The following is a 27,345-nucleotide window of genomic DNA, read 5'->3' as shown; positions in this document are numbered from 1 at the left end:
CACTCACCTGCAAGCACAGCTGCAGCCGATTCCCAATCAGCTCGGTTTATAAGCCTCCCCTGCACTCTCAGTCTATGCCAGATTGTTTTTCTGCTTTGATGCGAGACTTTCCAGCGTTATTTCCCTGTCAGATTACCTGTTATCGACCCTGCCTGTCTTCGTTCTGCCTGCCTTGCCTGTTCCCTGGAAAACCTACCTGCTTTCTGCCCTTGACCACGACTTCTGCCTCAGCGTTTCTGGTTCCGGCCCGCTCGCCTGGTCCTGACTTCTCCGCGTGGCCCCGACTTCGCTGCTGCTCACCCCCAGTCTGCTCAGCTACATCGTCGGCCTCATCTCCTGTAAGCCCCGTTCTGTCACTCCTGCCCACTGTTAACGGGACTGTAGGGTTCTGAGGATTCACGTCCTTTCCCCTCGGTTCTGCACTCTGCCCGACCCAATCCCCGAGCCTGAAACCCACTGACTTTGTGTGGGCCCTGGGCCTGAAGAACGGACTGTTTCCTGTGCTTCCTTGTCTGCCTGAGTTCCTGTTTGCCCGTGTGCTAATAAAGGTCATTAATCAGAATCAGAGTACTTTATTGATCCCTTTAGGGGGTGTCCATTAGGGAAATTAGCATCTCCCCAAAGAAACGTACAGCACTGTTTAAGATATTAAAAATAGAATAAATTAAAAATAGAAAATAAATATAAGACTATAGAAATGTAAATAAATGAACTGAATGAATGGATGTCCCAGTATTATGTTATTGCAGTGTTGTTCCAGTCCTTCTGTTGGCCCTCCTCCCCCCCCAGCGAGGAGTTGAACAGTCTGATGGCTCGGGGAATGAATGAGTTCCCCAGTCTGTTTGTCGAGTTCCCCAGTCTGTTTGTCATTACCACGGTCCAGTTTTCCAGAGTGCTGCTTTTGGGTCCTAATTGCACCCATCACATCAGGTGTCAGTTGCCTGCAGCTACCCACATCTTCTGGGTCCTCTTCTCTCTTACCAACTACCTTCGTATCCTCTTTCACTCCATCTATGGACCCTATTGACCTCCGACCCCGCTGACCCACTCAACTCTTACACCAACCCTTTGTTATAATTAATGTATTTCCCTGATCTGTCTATTCTCTCCTCTACCTGTCCTCCCCCTTCTCCTCCCTCTCTATGCAGCCCCCCATCAGCAGAAGGGTCACCCTACATGAGCCTGGTCCTCCTCAAGGTTTCTTCCTGTGAAAGGGGAGTTTTTCCCTTGCCACTGTTGCTTGTTGGGGGTCAGGCCCTGGGATTCTGTAAAGGGCCTAGAAACAATTTTGATTGTAACAGATGCTATATAAATGATTGATTTGATTGAACCCCCTCTTTGGTCTTCCTTTAGGTCTCCTGGCTGGCAGTATGAAACTCGGCATCCATCTACCACTATATTCAGTATGTCTCCTCTGGACATGTCTGAACCATCTCAGTCTGGCCTCTTTGACTTTATCTCCAAAGCCTCTAAAATGTGCTGTCCTTCTGATGTACTCATTCCTGACGCTATCCAACCAGGTCACTCCCAAAGAAAACTTTGGCATCATTATCTCTGCTACCCCCAGCTCCGTCTCCTGTCTCTGTCCACTGGTCCTGCTCAAGGTTTCTTCCGGTGAAAGGGGAGTTTTTCCTTGCCACTGTTGCTTGTCTGGGGTTAGGCCCTGGGAAATCTGGAAAGCACCTTGAAACAATTTTGATTGTATAAGACGCTATATAAATAAAGATTGATTTGATTGATTGACCTGTTTTCCACAGACTCTGGACTGTTGACCCAAAGTACTTAAAATCCTCCATCTTCTTTACCTCTTCTCCTTGTAACCTCAGTCTTCCACATCAGTCCCTCTCATTCACACACACATATACTCTGTCTTGCTAACCTTCATTCCTCTCCAACCTCCACCCATCTAGCCTCTCCACTTATTCCCTGCTCTCACTACAGATCACAATGTCATCTGCAAACATAGTCCATGGAGATTCCTGTCTAACCTTGTCTGTCAGCCTATCCATTGCCATAATGAACAAGAAGGGGCTCAGAACTGATCCCTGATGCAGTCCCACCTCCACCCTGAACTCCCACCTACAGCATATTTCAACAGTGTCTTACAGTCCTACATGTCCTGCACCACTGTAACAGGCTTCTCTGCCACTCCAGACTTCCTCATACAACACCACAGTTCCTCTCTGGGCACCCTGTCATAACCTTTCTCCAACTTTACAAAGACACAATGCAGCTCCCTCTGACCTTCTCTCTACTTCTGTCAACATCCTCAAAGCAAATACTGCAACTGCAGTACTTTTCCTTTTTCTTTTTTTTTGGCATGAAACCATACTGCTGTTCACAAATACTCACTTCTGCCCTCAGTCTAGCTTAAATTACTCTTTCCCATAACTTCATTGTATGGCTCATCAGCTTTATTCCTCTGGAGTTGCCACAACTTTGCATTTGTCCCTTGTTCATAAAAAGGACAGCAGAAGACTTCTCCAATCTTCAGGCATCTTCTCATTATCTAAGATCAGAGTTTTTGTATCAAGTAGTATGTCAGTTATTTGTTAATAATGTTTTATACATTGGCTGGTACATATTGACAGAAAAATGTCCCCAGTCATTACTGAATGTACAAATATCAATTTTCACAGCTATGGCAAACACATTGACAATTGTTAAAGCATAATTCACACGCGTGAAGGAATAGCTCTTATAATGCAAACCCCCATTTATTGCTCAAATTACAAACACTATTAACAAAAGCAAAAACCTGAGTCAAAAATTCTAACTGGAGTTATTCCTTTGGATAACTAGATAAACTAATACATATTAAAATGCAATTCATTTTAATGTTTTAGAAAGTGTGGATCCCAGGAGGCTAAACCAACGCCAGGTGGCAGTGTTAGCTCTCTGTTACCCACATAGCGTTGATTTGGGTTTTAAAAAACCAGAACAAAGAACACATTCAAACACTAAAAGAGTCTGCATGCATCAGCGATACTAAATCATGATGTCCAAAGCTTTTTAAATGTTAAGAGTCCCCAAAAAGAAGAGAATATATGCTATAGATAAAAAAAAAACCGATGCACCGATGCTTTGAATGGTTAAGCCCATATTTTCTCGGGTTTTATATGTATTTGTACTTTTGTATTTATCAGGACTAGATGTTTGCTATGTCATTCATATTATACACGGGATGACAGCAATTCATTTAAATACAACATTTTACAACATATTTCATTTTTCAGGATTGATTCCTAGCAAATGTGGCAAAATATCTTCATAATAATCCCACAATAATCAAAACTAACGTGGGGCCAATTCAGTTTGTTACATTATATGAAAACCCAAGTGGCTATAGGACAAAGTGAAACATTTAATTCAACAAAATGTTTTCCGTTAAAAACCTGGTAAAATGTATGAACAATGGTTTTGTTCCATGCATTTTTCTACTCATCATACTGAGCGCTGATGCATCCTCATGACGCATTTTCCATCACTGGTATAAAAGTGAAACATCATTGTACGTAAGCAGCCTCGTTCGCCCCTCTGCTGCACAATATGTGCTCCTCCGGGCGCAGCGGCGTGATGCGCACCCGCCTCTCCAACAACTGATGGAAGCGCTCCAAAATATAGCGGGCTTGCCAACAATGGAGGGCACAAATAACACAACAGGCTGGACTCATTTTGACAGCACATCCAACAGAACTTCCAAATCTTTTGACGAAGAAGTGAAACTTAGTTATCAAGTGGTTACATCCTTCCTGCTCTGCGCGCTCATCCTTTGCTCAATATTTGGGAACGCGTGCGTCGTCGCAGCCATAGCTTTGGAGCGCTCTCTTCAAAATGTGGCCAACTACCTAATTGGTTCTCTGGCAGTCACCGACCTGATGGTATCGGTACTGGTGCTGCCCATGGCGGCGCTTTACCAGGTCTTAAACCGCTGGACTCTTGGGCAGATACCATGCGATATCTTCATATCTCTAGATATGTTGTGTTGCACGTCGTCCATCCTGCACCTGTGCGTCATCGCTCTGGACAGGTACTGGGCCATCACTGAGCCGATAGACTACATGAAGAAGAGGACACCGAGAAGAGCCGCTGTCCTCATCAGCGTCACTTGGCTCGTCGGATTCTCAATATCGATTCCACCGATGTTAATCATGCGCTCTCAGCCCAGCAGCATGGCAGAGGACAGAGCCAACTCCAAACAATGCAAGATTACGCAAGATCCCTGGTACACAATATATTCAACATTTGGAGCTTTTTACATCCCCTTGACGCTGATGTTGGTTTTATATGGCCGCATCTTCAAAGCGGCCAGGTTTCGGATTAGACGGACGGTGCGTAAAACTGAGAAAAAGAAAGTTTCTGACACTTGTTTGGCACTATCGCCCGCGATGTTTCACCGGAAGACTCCAGGATACGCACACGGTAAGTCGTGGAAAAGGAGCGTGGAGCCGCGACCTCTCCCGAACGTCAACGGCGCCGTGAAACACGCAGGGGAGGGCGAGTCTCTGGACATTATCGAGGTGCAAAGCAACTCCAGATGCAACCTGCCACTGCCCAACACCCCTGGCACGGTGCCGCTGTTCGAGAACAGACACGAGAAGGCGACCGAAACGAAGAGAAAGATCGCGCTGGCACGGGAACGTAAAACGGTGAAGACCCTGGGCATCATCATGGGGACCTTCATCCTCTGCTGGCTGCCGTTCTTCATCGTCGCCCTTGTCATGCCCTTCTGCCAGGAGTCGTGCTTCATGCCTCACTGGCTGAAGGATGTCATTAACTGGCTGGGCTACTCCAACTCTTTGCTCAACCCAATTATTTACGCTTACTTCAACAAAGACTTCCAGAGCGCCTTCAAGAAAATCATTAAGTGTCATTTTTGCAGAGCTTAATAAGTGAAAGAGAAGACCCCAAAAAATAAAATAATGAACAGCCGGTTAAAATGGCACAAACTGAATGTTGTAGGCTAAAACTAAAAGTAAAGCAGGGGAAAAAAACTGAAATATACTAGGGCTCAAATGGCTTTTTTCTATCATCACTACTGGCAACAGCACCATTCCTCCATCTTCCTCAGTATTCTGCCTGTAGTCAGTCGAAGCATAGAAAAGCAGTGATCATCTTATTGAAACTCTGTTCCCTGCTGTGCTCTGTAAAATTCAATAAAGAATAACGTTTTCAAGTTTCTGTGAGTTGTCTTCTTACATTTTTGAGCTTTTAAGAGAAATGATGGTAATTTATTCACAGGATTTCATGGCTCTTTAACTAAAATGTAACCCTCCAATTTTCTGTTCACTTTTTTTTTTTCTTTTTTCTGGGATTATCCGACTAGATTGTCCTTTCTTTCTATTGCAGCCGTGGGGGCTGGTCATAGGGGTCCAGGAGGATTCCCAACAGGCCGATCTGTTCCACACCGAATTGGCCGCTGGTCGGAGCGCTTTTTATCCTACAAAAAGCAGCCATGGTTGCGTTAGATGAGGTCCCCTCCCAATATGAGCTAATCACTGTTTCTTTTGAAATAGGAATCATTCATTCAGGTATCAAACGTTGTTTTCCTGTTTGTATTGTATTTGTGTTTGAAAACTGAATTATTTGCTTTTCTATCAAATTCAACATGGTTGCTGTTACTGTTCTTATTAGGTGAGAAGGCCAGTGCCAGTCAAAGAGTTGATGCAGAGACAGGAAAATGCCAGTCATAGGAGTGAGGAGGAAGAAATTAATGAGGAGGGACAGGACAAGGGGAGGAGGAGACAGAAGAGGAGGAGAAGAAGAAGGAGGAAAGGGAACAGGAGGCAGAAAGTGGAGCAGGACCCACCAAAACAACAGTGGTTCAACTAGATTTCCAGAGTTGGCCGTAGGTCTGTGCATCGATGTCATATGTTGATGTTCCAACTGTAATCAGACAGGAAAAATAAGATGCTCCACTCCTGCTGCTACATCAGTGGCTTTCAGGATTATTGTTTCTGTATATATCCTAAATTACTGTTAATCTCCATGATTACTGATGTTCATATGTGGTACTTGTACTTCAACACACTCACTGGCTGACTAATCCCTCTGTCCTGTTTAATATCATTAGATCGTTTTACACTTCAAATAAAATATTCGGACTTGAATTACGGTTCCACTTAAATCCGTGGTGCGAGTGAATACAAGACCTTTCCAAATCAGGCTCCAGGGCTGAATTTTAATCCCAGAATGCCCCTGAGTGCCGGATCGAAAAATGTATCTAAATTTGTCCAACATGTTGGAGAGATTAGGATTTTGATTATTTATACTGAATGTAAAATTGATTAAGTTATTTAGACAATGTGAAAAATCTATTTCATTACTATACTCCATCATATAAATATATAATTATATAAAATTATATAATATATAATCTACATTTAAATAAAAAAAATTACAAATCATCATACTGTCCTACATAAATACATGTTACCACAATTATAAATGTAATTATAACTAAAGTTGTTTTTAAGTTAGTATGCTAAATAATCACCAAAGGATGTATTATGTATTCAAAAAACATGAGTGACATGTATGAGTACAGGACAGGTAGCAGCTATATGTCCCTAAAAAGTTTCATGTAAACAGCAAGAGACCAATTATATTGATCCTCTGGTGCAACTTTAGCTGGTCCAGACACATTTCTGTGCTTCTGAACACAAATGTTCCTCAAAAGATTTGAGTTGTGGAAAAATTCCACCAATGGTCAGTCGGTCCATCCATCCCTCCATCCCTCCATCCCTCCATCCATCCATACATCCATCCATCCACTAACTGACTGACTGACTGGATGACTGACTGATGATGGGGATCCAGCAGTTGCTTTGGACAGACAGACAGACATGCACAGAGTTTGATATCTGATACATTACCAGTGTCTCTCTTCTCATTTCTTTTGACAAAAAAAGGCTGGAAAATGGCCACACAAATGCAGCCTAGAGAGGTGGTCACCATAGCAACACACGGGGATGCATACTCTGGGAACCGAAGGGGCAATTACCTGATCAAAGGTCTACTAGCTCACAGGAATACAGAGGTGAGGGGCCCACAGCTGGCTGCCTGTCCAGACAACAGGCAGGTGTAAAATTTATTCTCACTTTTAGTCTCCCGATCATTTTCCTCCAGATTTTCACCTGGAGGCAGGAGGAGTTAAAGAATTCTGTGTTGGATCTATAGGCTAAATCTGATTTCTTTAGAACCTGGACGTCTGTACTGGTGCATAATACTTTTGAAAGTTTCTTCAGGACTTTGGGGCATAACACAATACACAGTTGATTTCAGCTGCCTGTATATTCTGGCTGTACTGGTGAGCCTTGGTGATGCAGCAGTAATTGGTCTTTCAAGATAACAACATTATTTAATAATTTATAATTTATTTATTTCCACCTAAAAAGGGTCCTGGCCCAGTGGAAAAACTTATGGATTCAGATGTTTAAACATGTCTGGAGCGGGAGGTTGAGGTGCAACGCACAGGTCCTGGACCTGGTGAGACACAGGAGGAGCCCGGACAGGAGGCAACCCACAGATCCCAGTCCCTCCACGTACCGGAGCCTCCCAACCCTAACAGAGTAGTTCAACAGCAGCGGATTAAGTGGCCCCCAGCAAATAGACGGAGTGAGTGGCTGCAGTTTGATGAGGATGTGTCCAACATCATCCAAGCCACAGCCAAAGGAGATGTCGACAGCAGACTCCAGGCGATGAGTACCATCATCGTTAGCTATGGCTCAGAAAGATTTGGACGGATCGAGAAGGGCAACACTGAGACCACCTCTTACACCATGAACCGCAGGTCCTTTAAGATACACCAACTGCGCAAGGAGCTGCGAACCCTCAAGAAACAGTTCAAGAGAGCTTCTGATGGGGACAAGCAAGCTTTAAAAGAGCTGTATAACATCCTGCGGAAGAAGTTGAAAACTCTCCGCAGAGCAGAGTGGCACAGGAGGCGCGGGAGAGAGAGAGCTAGGAAGCGAGCAGCCTTCATTGCCAATCCCTTCCGGTTTTCTAAACAGCTGCTCGGGGACAAGCGGAGTGGCCAACTTGAGCGCTCAAGGGAGGAAGTGGATCGCTTCCTCCAAAACACCATGAGTGACCCACTAAGGGGTCAAGACCTAGGACCCAACAGAGCGCTCATCAGCCCTGCCCCACCATCGGCAGAGTTCAAGCTGGCAGAGCCTAGTTTGAAGGAAGTCATCAAGGCAGCCCGTTCTGCATCTTCCCCAGGCCCCAGTGGTGTACCTTACCTTGTCTACAAGCGCTGTCCAGAAATTCTCCGGCATCTGTGCCAAGCTTAAGTGATCTTGAAAGGTGAAGGGGGAGAGTAGCCGACCAGTGGAGGAGTGCTGAGGGACTTTGGATACCCAAGGAGGAGGACTCGAAAAACATCAACCAGTTTCGGACTATCTCACTACTGAGTGTGGAAGGGAAGGTGTTTTTTAGCATCGTCTCCCGAAGACTGACCGAGTTTCTCCTCAAGAACAACTACATCAACACTTCAGTGCAGAAGGGTGGGATCCCTGGAGTCCCCGGCTGTCTAGAGCACAATGGTGTAGTCACACAGCTCATCAGAGAGGCCCATGAGAGCAAAGGAGAACTAGCGGTTTTGTGGTTGGACCTGACTAACGCCTACGGGTCCATCCCACACAGGCTAGTTGAGCTTGCGCAACACCTACACCATGTTCCCAGTAAGATCAAGGACCTGATTCTGGATTACTATAATAACTTCAGTCTCAGGGTCACTTCAGGGTCAGTAACCTCAGACTGGCATCGCCTTGAGAAAGGAATAATAACAGGCTGTACCATCTCCGTTGTTCTCTTCGTACTGGCGATGAATATGGTGGTAAAGGCGGCTGAGGTGGAGTGCAGAGGGCCTCTATCCAGATCAGGTGTTCGACAGCCCCCCATAAGAGCCTACATGGACGACCTTACCGTCACAACAACATCAGTCCCAGGGTGTAGGTGGATCTTGCAGGGTTTGGAAAGACTCATCCTATGGGCTAGGATGAGTTTTAAGCCCACCAAGTCAAGGTCCATGGTACTGAAGGGGGAAGTGGTGGACAGATTCCGATTCTCAATCTCAGGAACCGTAATTCCATCAATCACGGAGCAACCAGTCAAGAGCCTGGGAAAGCTCTTTGACTCCAGCCTGAAGGACACTGCTGCTATCCAGAAGTCTACAGAAGAGCTTGGAGGGTGGCTCACTAAGGTGGACAAGTCTGGCCTGCCTGGTAGATTTAAAGCCTGGATCTACCAGTACTCCATCCTTCCCAGAGTCCTGTGGCCTCTCCTCGTGTATGCAGTCCCAGTAACAACAGTGGAATCCTTGGAAAGGAAGATCAGCAGCTTTTTGAGCAGATGGCTGGGTCTTCCTCGCAGCCTCAACAGCGCTGCACTGTACGGGACAAGGAACACCCTGCAGCTACCCTTCAGTGGGCTTACTGAAGAATTTAAGGTGGCACGCACAAGAGAAGCCCTACAGTACAAAGACTCCAGGGACTGCAAGGTGTCATCAGCCGGGATTGAGGTGAAGACAGGAAGGAAGTGGAAGGCAGAAAAGGCAGTGGATGTGGCTGAGTCACGCCTAAGGCAAAAGGCACTAGTTGGGGCCGTGGCAACAGGAAGAACAGGCTTGGGCTACTTCCCAAAGACCCAAGTCAGCCATGCCCGGGGTGGTTTGATGGTTTTGTGGCGGAAGAATTAATATTTTGTTCAAAAAATGTGTCGAAACTCACTGTTTCACTGTCATTTTTTACTGTATGTTTCAGCATGCGCCTAATAATACGGTCCGCCTTATGTATGTTTTAAATACAGAAATAGCACCCATAACTGAGACTGCGCCTTTTAATACAGTGCGCCTTATGGTTGTGAAAATATGGTAATAATTACGAACCGGTCGCCGGGAAAAGTGGCCAGGTCCATTTCATTATCTTAACCCATCAGAAATACATTCAGCGGTCATTTTATGAAAATTCAATATTTTACCCTATAATTAACTTTATATAATAAAATGAAATATTAATGTTAATAATAATACAATAATAATTACTTATTACCTAAAATAATTAGTGTCCCTTGACGTTTTCAAGCCAAGACGTGATGGCACATTCTCAAGTCATATTCCGCTGTAGTGAAAACATATAATAAAGCAATTTTTCATCAAAAAATTGATCCAGAGCTACTTTGTAAATCTTTGTAAATATTCTTTTACTGAGATTCTGTCGCCTGGTGAGGAGGATTCCGAAGAACAATTTTAAGTGAGGGGCGGGGGATCAGTGAAGTTTGATTGATTTTTTTTCTACACATTTATGTTTTAATATTTTAATTTTGATCATATTGGACCCCTACTGAAAAAAAATTATTTCCAAAAATTTCATATATCAAACCGCACAGTAGAAACTACATTAAAAAATGTATCCCGTCGGTATCACGTGATACTGTAAAGGCTGATGGAATACATTTTACGAGTTAGGGTGCTTGCTTGTACACTACTTTTCGCAGTGCATTGTGGGATACATTGAGTGCACTACATAGGGTACAGTGATGCTCACTAACATTTCGGACACTATTTCAAAATGGCGTCCACACTATTGAGTGCACTATGTAGGGTATAGAGGGTGGTTTCGGAAACAGCCAATGTCTGGCTTTTGCATCCTACCAGGGAGAAACAGCTTTCACCAAGGTAAATGGAACCCCAGGTGAAAGTGTTTACCTGTAGGACAGAAAGTCTTGCTTGGATAACATATTGCGTCACTTCCTGTCTTCTCAATCGTTCGTTGGTTGCACTGTGCACGGTGTGTTGTATTCACTTTACTTAAAATTTGAACACTTGGGACATTCTAGTCACCCGATAACAGTGAGAAATAACCCATATTAAACAAATACAGGGCTCCGCCAATTATCAGCGTTAGCATGGCCTCGCCATCTGTTTCACCCGGTGTCTTTGTCTGTTCAGCGTGTGAAATGTTTAGTTACTCTTCTGCCTCCTTTAGTGAAGGGAATAGGTGCAGAAAGTGTAGTTGATTTAGCTTGGAGTTAGCTGGAGTTGCGTCAGGTAGCCAGGAGAAGCTAGCTGCCGCCTAGCGTAGCTACAGCTAGCGGTCCCCCGGCAGCAGCCGGCTAGTCAGGGCGGTCCCCTCCCCAATCTGGCCAGCGATGAAATGTTTAGTCGCATGTCGTCGCTTCGTCGCTGGCTGTCACGGTGGTGCCCTGAAAACCAGATGGTCTTTGTAGACTATTGGAGCACTTTTTGGGAAAAACCTGGTCTGTGTCCATCCCACACGGGATGGTGCCTCTCTCATTTTTAGTAACTTGGCTAATTTTATTAGACCCAAAGTGACCTGACAATCCAGGGTCCAGACCAGGATGCAGAGTTGTAGTCTTATACACCTCTCTGCTGCTTCCATAGAACCCTCATCCACCAACAACAATATATTTAACACTATAGAGGTAGTCTCTGTTCCACGGTTGAAAGTTCACCAAGCACAGAGCAGGGGAGCGGTCAATCACCATAATCGTATTAAAATTAATACTAAAGCACAAGTTGGAGAAACTAATATCACAATTAAGTGTGGACTGTTAAATATTAGATTTCTTTTGTGTAAATCCCTGTTAGTGCACGACCTGATAGCGGATCATCACATTGATTTATTTAGTCTTACTGAGACCTGGCTTCAGGAGGAGGAGTATGTTAGCTTAAATGAATCTACTCCTCCTACCCATCTTAATTATCATATTCCTCGTGTTACTGGTTTAGGAGAGGGAGTGGCAGCAATCTATCACTCCAAGTTATTAATTAATCCTAGACCAAAAAATGGCTCCATTGAAAGCCTGACTCTTGGCATCAATCATCTGAACTGGAAGGCGGAAAAGCCACTTTTGTTTGTAGATGTTTATCGGCCTCCTGCTGGGCCACATTCAGAGTTCCTATCTGAGTTCTCTGATTTCATATCTGACTTGGTCCTTAGAACGGACAAAGTCATTATCATTGGAGACTTTAATATCCATGTTGACGTTGTAAAAGACAGCTTTAGAAATGCCTTCATTTCATTACTTGAGTCAGTTGGTTTCCTCCAGCAGATAAACCAACCAACTCATAGCTTCAACCACACCTTAGATCTAGTTCTGACGTATGGTGTTGAGGTAGAACATGTGTCAGTGTTCCCTCAGAACCCACTCCTGTCAGATCATTCATTGATCACTTTTACATTTATGATTCTGAATTATAAATTATATAGGATTCTTCTATCCTCAGAACACAGTCTTACTATAGCAGATGTCTTTCAGATAATGCTGTAGCTCAGTTTAAGGAAGCGATCCCTGTGCTAATCCCAGGACCACCGTGTGTTTCCCTAGGGATCAATCATTATAATCTTAGCCCTGCTGAGGTTGACTATTGCTGAAGGTGCAGCAACCTCACTGAGAATCACGCTTGATTCTGTTGCCCCCCTGAAAAAGAAAATAGTAAATCAGAGGAGATGTGCCCCCTGGTATAATTCACACATTCGGACCCTCAAGCAGAAAGCGCGCAGACGAGAAAGGAAGTGGCATTCTTGTAAAATAGACAACTACCATGTAGCCTGGAAAGACTGTCTATTAGTTTACAAAAAAGGCCCTCCATAAGGCTAGAACAACTTATTTTTCTTCTTTAATTGAGGAAAATAAGAACAATCCCAGGTTTCTTTTTGTGGCCAAATTAACCAAGAGTCACAGTGTTTTAGATCCACGTATTCCTTCTTCCCTTAGTGGTGAAGACTTCATGAGCTTCTTCACTGATAAAGTTCTAGCTATCAGAGAAAAAGCTAACCAGGCCATCCCAACAACTGGACCATCACCAGATGTGCTGACTGTGGGAACATACAGGTTCTCCAACGAGCCCTTAAACTCTTTCAGCCCTATATATTTTTCTGAGGCGTCATCGCTAATTCGGAAATCCAAGACCACCACGTGTCTTTTAGATCCCATCCCAACACACCTGTTGAAGGATATTTTACCATTGATAGGCAGTTCTATCCTGGACCAGATCAATTGTTCTTTAGTGACAGGTTATGTGCCCCGGTCGTACAAGGTGGCAGTGATTAAGCCGTTGCTTAATAAACCATCACTGGATCCTGATGTCTTAGCAAACTATAGGCCAATATCCAACCTTCCTTTTATCTCTAAAATTCTTGAGAAGGTTGTGGTGACGGTTGAAGGTTCTGTACTTCGACCAATCCTCTTCACCTTGTACATGCTTCCCTTAGGGAACATTTTTCGGCCGCATGGGATAAATTTTCATTGTTATGCTGATGACACTCAGCTTTATCTATCCATGAAACCAGAGGAGACAGAGAAGTTAGTGAAGCTTTAGACCTGTCTTAAAGACATAAAGGATCAGGAAGTCCTGGATGTCTTCAAATTTCCTCCTCCTTAACTCAGGAAAAACTGAGGTCATGGTGTTTCATCCTGAACCTCTCTAGGATAGATTAGATCACATGATCACTCTAGATGGTATCTCATTAACATCTAGTCTCTCTTTGAGGAATCTAGGAGTAACTTTTGACCAAAATCTCTCCTTCAACTCACACATTAAAACAGTCTCTAGAAGTGCCTTTTTTCACTTGAGGAACATCACAAAGATCAGGAAGCTACTGACGTGACATGATGCTGAAAAGTTAGTCCATGCATTTGTTACTTCCAGGCTGGACTATTGTAATTCTTTATTATCAGGGTGTCCAAACAACTATTTAAGAAGCCTCCAGCTGATCCAAAATGCTCAGCCAGAGTTCTGACAGGTATTGACAAAAGAGATCACATAACTCCTGTACTGTCTCTTCATTGGCTTCCCGTTAAATTTAGAATAATTTTTAAAACCCTTCTTTTGACCTACAAGGTCCTCAGAGGCCGAGCTCCATCCTACCTGGAGGAGCTAGTGACACATTATTATCCCCTTACCCACCCAATAGACCGCTGCGCTCTAAGAATGCTGATCTACTTGTGGTTCCCAGATTCTCTGGGAGTAGAATGGGGGGCCGAGCATTTAGCTACCAGGCCCCCCTGCTATGGAGCCAGCTCCCTGTCCAGGTACGGGAGGCGGACTTCAGCTCTACTTTTAAGATCAGACTTAAAACCTACCTCTTTAAAAAAGCTTATTGTTACTAATTCTGTAGTTCCAGTTACTATTATAGACAGACAAATTATCATACTTTGGGGGTCGTCTAATCATTAGGTTAACATCTTAGCTATGCTTTTATAGGCCAAGGCTGCCGGGGTCCAGAAACATGATCACCTGACAGGCCTCTGTCACCCCACTGGGTCATGGGCTCTTCTCCTCTCTCTCCTCTCCTCCTCTCCTCTCTCCTCTCCTCTCCTCCTCCTCTCCTCTCCTCATCAAGCAGACTAGTTATGCTGATTCTCTTGTAGTTTTTCTGTTCCCCCTCCCTCCCTTCTGTATTCATTTACAGGTATCGCCGCCTTCGGAGCTGCATGATGACCTCTGGCCCCGCTGACCCACTCGGCCGGTGGCTTGCATAAATAGTATATTTTTGTATGTGTTTCTGTGTTCTGTGCCCGTCCTGCTCCTCTCCTCTCCTCTCTCTCCTCTCCTCTCCTCTCCTCTCCTCTCCTCCTCTCCTCTCCTCTCCATTCTATCCTCTACCTGTCCTCCCCCCTCTCCTCTCTCTACCCAGCCAGCCATCAGCAGGAGTGTCTAATTTTGATTGTAAAAGACGCTATATTAATAAAGATTGATTTGAAAGTCTGGCTTGGATACGGCCCTCAAGGACTGGATTTGCCCACCCCTGAATTAGACTGAGAGTGTGAGACTGAGACTTTAACTATGTTCCCTGAAGGCAACATGATTTTGGGATGGTCTCAGCCTTCATTGTAATGTTGTCACTCAACATCTGTTAACATGCCCCCTCCCAAGTCAGATCAGAGCCATAAATCTGTACCCCAAAAAGTATGAAAGATTCTGTATTAAATATTAGTTTTTGATCTAATGTTTTTTTTTCTCCAATGACAAAAGTCCTGCAAGTCCTGAATCCTTTCTACTGTCCTCCTGCATTGTCAGCACTAAACTTGGGGGGGCTGATTAGAGGATACACAAGGAAAGCACCCAGCACGTCTGGTGAACCTCCTAACCTCTCTGTTCTGACGCGCAGCAATATGCTCACTTATCTCAACTTGAGGACCAGGGATGTGCTCCCCCAGCACTTCTGGTGGCCCAATGTGAATGAGGACATTCACCGCTTTGTTACAGCCTGTCCAATGTGTGTCAGCACAAATCATCGCATCGGGCTCCTGCTGGTTTCCTGGGGCTTTAGGAAACCAGCAGGAGCCCGATGATGTCCTCATCCATAGTGGACCACAAGAAGTGCCAAGAAGTGGTCCCACATTTCTTCAGGTTTTGCGGGACTTCCTCCCTCCAGTGTTAATTTCTCACAGGGGGCCACATTCTTTAACAAAAAGTATCCCAAATAAACACCCATTTGTTGCAACTGTGGCTCAAAGGGTGGAACAAAGTACAGGGACACTGAACATTCTGAAAACATTGACTTTTTATTTAACTAATCAGCCAAACCAAATAGGAAAATCATTAATTTCCTAAAGAAAGGTCTCAAATCAAGTCAGATTTTAGTACTGATGTACTTTTCTACTACTGACATATCCCTTAAGGTGACATTATTGCAGCTGCTCATTATGACTTGCAGAACATTTATTATATCCACATTGTTTTAATACCATTTCCGAGTAGTTAGATTAATATTTTATTTTTATTTTCTCAAACAGACAGTCCTTCCATTGAAGGCAGGTACAGCTGGCAGATCATCATAAGTGAACAAATTGATTCATTACTAACAGATTACTCATATGCAGCTCATCATGTGTGCGTTTCATCTGTGGAGTTTCATCGTGCGGCAGAGGTCAGAGAGACGAGTGCTCAAATAGGATGACTTTTGAATGGTTGGACAGACTGGACAGTCTTGAGGGTTTGAAAACTCCGATTCGAGAGTACACGTCCGCGTCTGAGCAGGCCCCCCATGACAGGTGAGGGCTGGGTGGAGTGGACTGGATTACAGGTGGAGGTAAAGGCAAACCATGTACAGGTGGGGGTGGAGGAAGAGAGGGTGGAGGCATTACAGGAGGTTGTGGGAGTTGCAGTGGGGGTGGAGGGTCCTCTGGAGGAGGTGGGAGTGTTACTATTACACTAGGTGTTGCATTTTGGAGAGGTGGTGGTGCTTCAGGAATATGAATCTTGGTTGATTGCTCCTGAGTTGGCTGTGGATGTTTGAGTGTGTAGGTAGCACAGTGGAAAAAGCTGTAGTATTCCAGGGTGTTTCTCGCCCTCGCCAGCCTCAGCCTGCAGGACACAGGACATAGTTTGATATATTTATGAAGGTTGTACTGAAATGAAGCTCAAATATTCAGACATGAGCTTAGCTATCATGCACTGAAGATCTAAGAATCCTTTTGGTCCTTTTGCAGTCGAGGAAGCCAATTATTTACCACATATACCACATCTGTTCTTTCTGTAGGAATGATTTTTTATAGAAAGGCAATAAACAATTTTCACACTTCTGTTCACTGTTGCGCACTGTACACCAAAACAATTGGCACGTGTTGTCTAGTTTTGCTCCAGTAAGGCATATACATGCCGGATCATATAGATTTCCCATTGTACTAATTGTGTGTCGTAGTTGGATACAGACAGCACTGATATGAAAAACAGATGAGGTGTTCCATTTGCCATTTAGTTCAAATATAAGGCTATATGAGCAACAGCTTTGTTTACGTTAAATTGATAAATAAGAAACTTAGATCCCCCTTGTCAAAATGCTAAAATTTACAACAAAATACAGACTAAGACCTAAACACCTGGATTTTATGTAATTTGGCGAATGAATCACAGCTCCACTGGTCTGCAGAGGTGCCATTCACTGATGAAGCAATACAGACACAAACCCACCATGACCCATTCGGAACCATAACGATGCTTTACCGGGCAGATTTATGTAATAATTAGTTTATTGGCGTGGCAAACAATAAGTGATAGAAACTGTCAAAAGCAGGGAAAATACATACTGCACAAGAAGATAGCAATTAAATAAATCTTATGTTGAAAGAATGCCATGCTTTTTTTCCTTTTTTTATTCACAAAGATAAACCTTCTGGTTGATTCTGACCTTAATTGTATTTAATATCAATTCACAGCAGACCCATTCAGAAGACAATGGTTTATGTTTGCTAAAAGGTTACCATTGCTGTGGTAGAAGCCTGCATGTTTCAGGAACCAAAGAACATTTGCAATTTTATAGATTTCCACTGCCCATACTCTGACAGGTCACCATGTTCCTAAGCTACACACCTGTGTCTCAGCTGTAACATTCTGTACAACAGCAGCAGGATTACGACTCCAGCCAGAGTCAGCAAGAGCATGGATGCCCTCATGTCTAAGCTCCAGCATAATTTCCCAGTCGATGTGCAGCTCTTGGAAGGCTGTTGTGACTGGACTGGTCCATCCATACCTTCTTTAGGATTCACGACTGCCTGGACCAGTGGAAGATGCTTTGTGATGGACTGTGGAAACATCTGGAGATCAGTTTTTTATGACACCAGTCCCTCTGTCTGTCTGTCTGTCTATCTATCTATCATATGATCTACATTACTGACTGTATATCAAATCTAAATTGATAGTAAAATAACAAATATATTAAAATGACCACCCAAACCCAAATTCTGTGTTCTTGCTGCAGTAACATGTAAATGGGTTGTTTCTGCTGGCACTGGTAACTCTTCAATGTCATTAAACAATTATGTTAATCTCTCCAGCCATCTCTGAAGCCAATGACTGATTAGTAAATACATGTGTTCAAAAGCTTCAGTAAGTGGTGTTGTGGCCATTCAGGGACAGTGATCACAAACCGTGAGCTCAGTCTTGAGCCACTCAAAAATAATTGATGTTAGAAATAGTTATGTTACATGTGGTTTTTCAAAGTTCCTGTCCCACCAAAACACCCTTATGGACCTTTAGAATCTTGACTCTTCTCTGGACATTGATGTTGCGTAAGTTTTCAGTTGTTTCTATCTGGAATTCCCGTATTTAAGTGCTTAATAATTGTTGTAATCATTCAGTTAATGAGCAAATATTCTATTGAAATAGTTGGTGCTGTATTGTTATTCTGTTTAAAACATATCAGGTGAATCCTTGAGCCTAGACAAAAATGCACTGAATGCCTCCTTCCCATCTACAACACTGAAACTAAAACACACAGAAGGAAGGCTTACAATGTCTCAATGTATACTGTTACACACAGCGATAAAGAAAGGAGCAAAGGATTGCCAACTTACGTATATCTGTTGATGTTGCAGTAGTCACGTTCACAGAGAAAACAGAGAAATTAATGTGTTCATGACTTTTCAGGATAAAATGTTGAATCCTATGGACATGCTAGTGGGAGGAAGCCATTGAAAGCCTCAGGAAACAGTTCACTTCCCGAACACACAATCCAGGGATGTGACTGGAGACCACTTCCTATCTCCATGGTTACAGGAAACTGGTCAAGGATGTCTTTTTGGCGTGCACTTTCAGTGTGGGCCAATGCAGATATTTGTTGTCACAGCAGATTGTGAACACACAGTGAAGGTCTACCTCCAAGATCAATTAGGCAGAGATGCACAGGATTGAGTTTTCAGCCTGAAGAATGAGATGAAACATCTTCAGAAGTATTTTTTATCAAAAGTCTAATTATGGATCTGAAGTATGAAGCCTGTCAAACGCTGCTTCATGAACAGTAAAGTGCAGAAAGTTTGGCAGCATATGCAACCGTGTTTTTGGGGTTAAAAAACACACACACACACACTGTAACTGTAGATATGTGACAGCAGCCCATATGTGAGAGAAATATTACATTTATTCATTTGTTAGTTTGTCTTCGGAAATCTTTTAAAGACTTCTTGACACACATGTAAAGGACCAACATGAAGCAAGTTTTTTTTTTTTTTCAAACTGATTCATCTATTGACAATTATGATAAGTAAACTCCATGAAAGAGACTTTCACAGAAGAACATAGTGTGGTCTTGTAGAAAACAGATTTTTGGTGAGTTCCACCTTTCCATAAATATCTTACATAACTGAAGAGGTTGTTTTGGATGGACACACTGCTTAAATTATTATGGTTTGGTTTGTTGAACTGTAATTATAGTCTGAAAAAGCCAAAAAGATGCTTGAAACAGTTGTGATCAGTATATGCTTATTGCTGTGCACCATACATGTATCCAAGGTAGTTTTCTTTGTCAAGTGGATTGTGTTTCTTCTCTTTGAAGACATTTCGCCTTCTATCCAGAGGCTTCTTACCATAAATGTAAATACAAACTAATTTTCTAATAAATTGCTCTAAACAAATTTTTTTTTAAAAACGACATGGATTAAAAAGGCTTATTTGATAAGGATTGATTAAATAAAACCTACATGTGTTGTCAGGACAAAATGGATGAAAGCTGCACACACAATGGTTTCAGTGTGTGTTCTGACAACATTCATGCAGGTCAAAATGTGGAGACTTGGTCACAGTGAATGGCTGACCGCTATCAGATTGAGCCAGTATTCAGGGGATGAATAAATGACACATGGACACTGAAAGAGGCTGGTTTCCGATGTAAGCCCACCTCTCATTTATCTGTCTAATAAGTTCTGATGTCCAGCCAAAACGAAAGCACAAACTCTCAGCTCTCACTCAATATCCCCACCTGGCACCTCCACAATTCTCTGATATTGAAGAGAGTAATATTAAAAGATCTGTTATCAGTCGCTCAGTTGTGGATAGATTGGTGGGGAGAGAGCTGAGAATACCAGCTTCAAAAGTGCTGAGGTGCTGTTCTGCTTTTCAAAACCACTCATTTATTTTGTTGCGTATTTATAAAGCAACAGTGGATGAAAACATCGTAAAGATGACCACTGTCGGCTGCTGATTTGGAATCTTGCACACGGTGAACAGCAGTCAAGGCATTTCTTTCAGCTAATCACCATAGATATTTTGATCTGTTGAACAGCTTTGATGTGAAGAACTAATGTGTCTATTTCCATGGAAGCACAGAGCCACTCTTCCAGCCATGTGGTTGGAGAAGGAGCCTGGTGATTGGACTTTTCTGAGCGTGTGACTAGCAGGGAACTTGAAGTGTTCTCTGAGTGTCCATTCACTGTTAACCCACAATGACAGATACAACGGTGTCCATCTCATCACAGCAGCCTCAGAAACTCTTGGGTTGTTTTTTTCAAATATATGTTTTTGCATTGTATAGGAAATGATATTTTGTTCATCACAACCACCTAGGTGTGCAGTTGTGTCCCAAGCTCAATGCTGGCAGCAGCACCGGATATTCCTTCTCGTAGCTGTCCACTCAGCTTCAACATCAACTCAATTAACTTCAAACGAACATTTCATCCAATCTTTGGTTGAACAATTGAATACATTTTTATAGGTGTTGGACTGAAGCTTTAAAACAGAAATGAATGTACTAGATAACCTAAAAATGAGCTGAACCTGGAACAGCTGATGATTCCCTGCATCTTATGTTTGCCAACAAACACAGAGACTGTTAGTGAAATGTTTATTAAAGTGTGACTGCATTGCTCTTCAATGTAGGTCTTTTTAATTTCTTAATCAGCTAAAATGCATGAACATATACTGCAAAATATGCTGCTGGTTTATATGCAGAGCAGCAGACATTGAAATGGTAAATGACGTTTGGCCAGATATTGAGCCCTGCATGGAAGAGCTCACCGTGCTGTCATAAATCAATTGAGCACATAACAAACTGCATATGCTAACAAGCTGTCCTTGAGTCAGTCAAGCTGCAAGTCCAACCAAAGCCGTTTGCATTGTTGCAATTTCAAAGATAAAGCTGATAATTATAAAAAGTACTGGTGAGTATTCCAACATTAACATTACAAATTACCAGTGGTGGGCCGTCAGGGTTAGGGTTAGGGTCTGAATCACAGACTGATGTTAATTATATTTTGTCCATGAATACGTATTAAATAATTCCAAATGGTCTGTCCTCTTCCTTTCATTGCTAGCCCTCTGGTTGCGCTGTTTCCAGACGTGTATTTTCATATTTAAGCATTTAACCAATCACATTTCAGCCACTATTTGTTGCCAGGGTCAAAGAAATCTGCCTGGAGGCCTTCACAATCAGTTCTGCGGGCCCTGTAGCATAAAATAAATGTCGATCAAACTCTTGCTTCAACCAATCAGATTTTGAGTTGGTGACACCAAGGCCCTCTAGCAGGCGTATGGAAACGTCAGCGTATTCACACGCTTTTATTGGATAGTCAGAGAGTGTACTAGCCAGAGCTAGCAAACTGCATCTGTAGCGAGCTGCACAAGCAAAGATATTGTTGTGTTGATTTAATAGCTGTTTTGTCAACCCACAGTGGCTAAAGTAGGAGAAGAAATGGATTTGGTTGCAGATTTACTGTCAAAACCATTTTCAAGACGGACTTTTCAACAAGGCTGCTGAACGCACCGCGGGCGCTCCGAGTGCACGAAGAGGTCCAGTGCAAGATCCTCGCGCGCACTACCGCCAACTCCACGGCAGGATTCTGGACAATATTATTTGCCAGACACAGACCAGATTCCAAGACCACGAAAAACTGATCTTTGTCACCCTCCTCGACCCCCAGAAGTTTCGGGAATACCAAAATATCCCACTGATCTCCTTGACTTCCTTCATCAGAAAAATCTGAATGAGAGCATGAGGCAGCTATATACATTTGTGTGTTTGGCGGTGACCATCCCTGTGTCTACTGCTTCTGTTGAACGGACATTCTCAGCCCTAAAGCGAATTAAAACTTATGCCAGAAATACGACAGGGCAGGCTCGACTTTCAGCATTAGCTTCGATGGCGATAGAAAAGGACTTCTTGATGGAACTGAAACGCAGGGATAATCTGCACAACAGAGTAATTGAAATCTTCTTGAGAAAAGAAAGGAGGATGGATTTTGTATACAAATAATCAGGAATTTTAGTGAGTAAAATGTTGCTATATTCCTAAATAATATTGCAATTTTATCAGGTTATTTTGATGCTTTTTTATGTGTGTTGCAGCTGTACCTGCAGTAGAAGTTTTATAGCCATAAAATAGTTATTGCGGGTTGGATTGATTCAGACGGAGCACTACTGAAGGCCTAGGTGTGAAATCCACAGCCCGCCACTGCAAATTACAGAAGACTCAATATCAACATTAAACAAACAAGCATGGGACCAAATTCTAACATGTCTCTGCAAAAAACAATATGTTTTTGTTGAGCCCACAATCACAGAATAAAGACAAAACTAGTGTTTAAAAAAACCCTCAAAATTCAACATGAATGATAGTAGAGCTTTGCCTGAACTGTTATTTTTCAGGTGATCTTTGATTGATATTAATTATTTTTTTGTTACATGCAATAACTAAATTTTCAATGCATGTTCAGCAGAAAACTGGTAGAGGCTACTATGATGAAAGGGCACTTTAGGACTGACAAAGATGAAGATAAAATGTTAAGATTGTAGCGGTCACTTGTATTTCATAATTCTCTACAGCTGTTCATGTACTCAAATATCATAATTCACCATAATTGTTCATATCTGTTCCATTGCCATAGTCCGGTTTGGAGGCGGCGAGTGTTTGATTCAGTCCACAACCTCTCCCATCCGGGGAGGAAGGCTTCTCAACGTCTTGTAGCTGCTAAATTTGTTTGGCATGGGCTCAGAAAGGACGTCAGGGATTGGGCTGCCATGTGCGTCGCATGCCAGCGCTCAAAGGTACAGTGCCATGCTAGGGCCCCGCTGGCCCCATTTCCGGTGCCAGAGCAACGTTTCGACCATGTCCATGTGGACCTGGTTGGGCCCTTTCCCCCTTCCCGCGGCTGCACTTACCTCCTCACAATGGTGGACAGGACCACCCGCTGGCCGGAGGCGGTGCCCCTGCAGTCGGCCACCTCGGCCGAGGTGGCACGTGCGTTTATTGGGACTTGGGTTGCCCGTTTCGGTCCCCCTGCTGACATCTCATCTGACCGTGGCTCGCAATTCACCTCTGAGCTTGTTGTGTTTTTTTCTCTATGTCTAATTACTTTAACAAACTTACACTTTTCTTAAGTTAGAGTGCCTATGTTAGTGCCAATGGGTTAATGTAGAGTTACCGCAACAAAGTCGAATGATGAGTCAGAGTCAGCTGGTTCACGGTCCAATGATGGTTTATTGATGATTCACAATTCACCATGCATGAGAAGTAGCCCGGGCTAAGTCTGCAAACTAGCGAGAAATCTCCAGCTTTTATACAATTTGGAGCCTGGGTTTACTCCTCCCCGGGCTCCTCCTTCTTATTATGCAATTTTTCCCGTTTTCCACCGTTAGGTATTTTTTATCATTCTTATCAGAGGCTAAATGTGCTTTTGCATATTTTTTTAAAACAGGCAATCTCTTGCTTACGTGGACAACCTCTTGTCCTTGTACCACGCCTCTGAAACCCCCTGTATCATCAACATTTTTAGGCATTTAACATCATTTTTCTGCCCAGTAAGCATAATAGAAAACTTTTACAATCGTACAGGTGTTGATCAGCAAAATTGATTAGGCACTTAGTCTGGATAATCATTGACACCAATCATCAGATGTCCTTGACCTGCCTGACCATGCTTACACAGGCTTTTAGAAACCTTTACCTTTTACTACAAGCTCTGGACTTCTGTAGGGGAGAGCCTAGGGGTGAAACTGCATCACACAACGGCATACCACCCACAGGCCAACGGCATGTGTGAGCGGTTTCACCGCTCCATGAAGGCTGCTCTTCGGGCGTCTCTGAAGGACAGTAGCTGGGTGGACAGACTTCCTTGGGTCTTGTTGGGGCTGCGCACCGCCCCCAAAGATGACCTGCAGTGTTCCTCGGCGGAGATGGTGTATGGAGAGCCACTGCGGGTGCCAGGTGAGTTTGTCCCTAACACTACAGCGCCTTGGTCTGCGAGCGCACAGCGTGCAACACTCCTTGATGCTGCCAAGGTTTTTGCACCCATCCCTATTTCCCAGCATGGTTTGCCACCATCCCATGTCCCACCATCCTTGGAGAGGGCAGACTATGTTTTTATCCGCCATGATGCTCATCGAGGCCCGCTGCAGCCACCTTATGATGGGCCTTTTCGTGTTTTAGAGAGCGGGGACAAGCATTTTCTGCTAGACGTGGGGGGCCGACCTGAACGCGTTATGATAGACCGCCTCAAGGCAGCTCACTTGGACCTTGGTCAGCCAGTTGCCACGGCCGTTCCCCCGCAGCGAGGACCCCCCCCGCTCAGCCCAGTCCTCAGATCCCTGAAAACTCTGTCAGTGCCACTGACCGCCCTGCGCGTCCTGTTTCCCCTGGTCCTCTAGCACCACCAATACCGCTTCGACGCACACGGTCTGGCCGACCCGTTCAAGCCCCAACTCGTTGACTGTTCTTGCTTTGTGATGGTGAATTCTGGGGGGGCATGTGTAGCGGTCACTTGTATTTCATAATTCTCTACAGCTGTTCATGTACTCAAATATCATAATTCACCATAATTGTTCATATCTGTTCCATTGCCATAGTCCTGTTGAGCATTTTGCCATGTATGAGTTCCTTACTCGCTCGCACTATTTGCCGACAACTAAGTCGGGTAATTTGGCACGGTCCCTTTAACGGACCGTGGGAGTTGAGGGGCAGGGGTGTCTGTTTTTCCCGCTCTGATTTGATTTTTCTTCTACTCGTTGTTGTGGCTTTAATAAAAGGCACACACGATTGTGTGTCAATGGTAATCTAAGTTGTATTGCCTTTACTTTGCAAACGCAACAAGATATCCTTTATTATACACACTGCTCACACACATACCTTCTCATTCCCAGTTTTTTCTAACTACATTTCTTATTTATTTACTATGGTTTTTTTTTTTACTACATTATAGATACTTACTGAGGATGTCAAACCTCAGGAGGCATTTATCAGGCCTTTATTGTCAAATATGTGCTAAGAAAACCACTGCTACAGAAAAGCAGAAGAGATGTGATTGGGCAAAGAAATACAAGGGATGGACACTGGACCCGTGGAAATATGTGTTTTGGTCTGATGAGTTCAAATTTGAGCTGTATGCTTCCTCCTACTGTGTCTTTGTGTGATGCAGAAAAGGTGAACGGATGGTCTCTACATGCACGGTTGTCACTGAAGCATGGGGGAGGAGGTGCTGGCGTGGGAGTGCTTTGCTGAATGCACACTGAATCAGCATGGCTCCCACAGCAGTGACATGCCGTCCCAGCAAACCTCCAGGCTGTCAGGAGTTTTGACCAAGGAGGATAGTGATGACCTGGCCTCCAAGGTCACCCGACTAAACCCAATTGAGATTTTTTTGGGATCAGATGGACGGATCAGAGTAAAGGAAAAGGGCAGAACAAGAAGCCAGCATCTCTAGTCCCTTCTTCAAGACTGTTGCAAAAGCATTTCAGGTGACCACCTCCTGACGCTCACTCAGAGAATGCAAATCAGGAGTGTGTGAATCAAAGTAAAGGGTGGCTCTTTTAAAGAATCAAAAAAAAATTGTGTTGCTTCCCACGTTTTTCTATATAAAGTGTGTTCATCCATAGTTTCAGTGTCTTCAGTGAGAATCTACAATGCAACTAATTGGAGCCATTAGTTATCCAACCTTGTATGATCAATGATGAGATTCGTGCTGTTGATTAAAGCTCCTTTCCCAATAAAAACACACATTTCCTGATGTGAACTGTGACTCACAAACAAGAGCTCTCACAAGACCAACCATCCAGAACTTTTGAAAGTAAGTAAGAAGAAAGTTCTGAACTGCTGCTACGCCACCCTAGCTCCTCTGTTGCGTCGTGGTCTTTAACAACAATCAATATTATTACTGTATCTGTCTCTCTCACCTGCTGTACTGTACAGCATCACACTGTCTCGTCATGTTCACCTTGATCGACCACACACTCACTCACCAGCCTGTTCACGAGCATGACACACAATGTTGTGTTCTGCAGACAGATAAATGGGGCCTGTGGATGACTTCTTCCTTAATTGAGGAAAATAAGAGCAACCCCAGGTTTCTTTTCAGCACTGTGGCCAAATTAACTAAGAGTCACAGTGTTTTAGATCCACGTATCCCTTCTTCCCTTAGTGGTGAAGACTTCATGAGCTTCTTCACTGATAAAGTTCTAGCTATCAGAGAGAAAGCTAACCAGGCCATCCCAACAACTGGACCATCACCAGATGTGCTGACTGTGGGAACATACAGGTTTTCCAACAAGCCCTTAAGCTCCTTCACCCCTATATATTTTTCTGAGGAGTCATCGCTAATTCAGAAATCCAAGACCACCACGTGTCATTTAGATCCCATCCCAACACACCTGTTGAAGGATGTTTTACCATTGATAGGCAGTTCTATCCTGGACCAGATCAATGGTTCTTTAGTAACAGGTTATGTACCCCGGTCGTACAAGGTGGCAGTGATTAAGCCGTTGCTTAAAAAACCATCACTGGATCCTGACGTATTAGCAAATTATAGGCCAATATCCAACCTTCCTTTTATCTCTAAAGTTCTTGAGAAGGTAGTGGTGACTCAGTTACTGGAGCACCTGCAGAGGAACAGCCTGTTTGAGATGTTTCAGTCAGGCTTTAGAGCTCACCACAGCACAGAAACGGCCCTTCTTAAAGTTACTAATGATCTTCTCATAGCTTCAGATCATGGACTGGTCTCTATGCTGGTTCTGGATCTCAGTGCTGCTTTTGATACAGTTGATCATAGCATCCTGTTACATAGACTGTAACATGTGATTGGGATTAAAGGGACAGCACTAGACTGGTTTAGATCATATTTATCTGATAGATACCAGTTTGCTCATGTCCATAGTGTTCCCTCCTCATACAGTAGGGTTAGCCATGGAGTTCCTCATGGTTCTGTACTTGGACCAATCCTCTTCACCTTGTACATGCTTCCCTTAGGGAACATTATTCGGCCGCATGGGATAAATTTTCATTGTTATGCTGATGACACTCAGCTTTATTTATCCATGAAACCAGAGGAGACAGAAAAGTTAGTGAAGCTCCAGACCTGTCTTAAAGACATAAAGTCCTGGATGTCTTCAAATTTCCTCCTCCTTAACCCAGGAAAACTGAGGTCATGGTGTTTGGTCCTGAACCTCTCAGGGATAGATTAGATCATATGATCACTCTAGATGGTATCTCATTAACATCTAGTCTCTCTGTGAGGAATCTAGGAGTAACTTCTGATCAAAATCTCTCCTTCAACTCACACATTAAATTAGTCTCTAGAAGAGCCTTCTTTCACCTGAGGAACATCACAAAGATTAGGAAG

General features: G+C 43.6%; 1 protein-coding gene, 1 long non-coding RNA gene and 1 pseudogene across 2 annotated transcripts; 2 read left to right on the top strand and 1 right to left on the bottom strand.

Moving 5' to 3' along the window:
- The first annotated feature begins 3,533 nt into the window (after window positions 1-3,533).
- Window positions 3,534-5,176, top strand: LOC130517589 (5-hydroxytryptamine receptor 1A-beta). The gene has a single exon (XM_057019566.1). It carries the CDS (start codon window positions 3,603-3,605, stop codon window positions 4,887-4,889), a length of 1,287 nt encoding a protein of 428 aa, XP_056875546.1. The 5' UTR covers window positions 3,534-3,602; the 3' UTR covers window positions 4,890-5,176.
- A 2,276-nt stretch (window positions 5,177-7,452) lies between these two features.
- Window positions 7,453-13,265, top strand: LOC130517640 (uncharacterized; annotated as a pseudogene).
- A 2,250-nt stretch (window positions 13,266-15,515) lies between these two features.
- LOC130517557 (uncharacterized) lies at window positions 15,516-18,516 on the bottom strand. Its single transcript, XR_008947745.1, has 3 exons — window positions 18,325-18,516; window positions 17,342-17,553; window positions 15,516-16,336 (listed from the first exon to the last, which is right to left on the bottom strand). It is a non-coding gene; the product is annotated as an uncharacterized LOC130517557 (long non-coding RNA).
- Window positions 18,517-27,345: the final 8,829 nt, after the last annotated feature.

This window comes from Takifugu flavidus, chromosome 20 (genome assembly GCF_003711565.1).
Source record: "Takifugu flavidus isolate HTHZ2018 chromosome 20, ASM371156v2, whole genome shotgun sequence".
NCBI classification, from domain to species: Eukaryota; Metazoa; Chordata; class Actinopteri; order Tetraodontiformes; family Tetraodontidae; genus Takifugu; species Takifugu flavidus.
The sequence above is the reverse complement of the archived record's forward strand: the minus strand, read 5'-3'. Positions and strand labels throughout refer to the sequence as shown.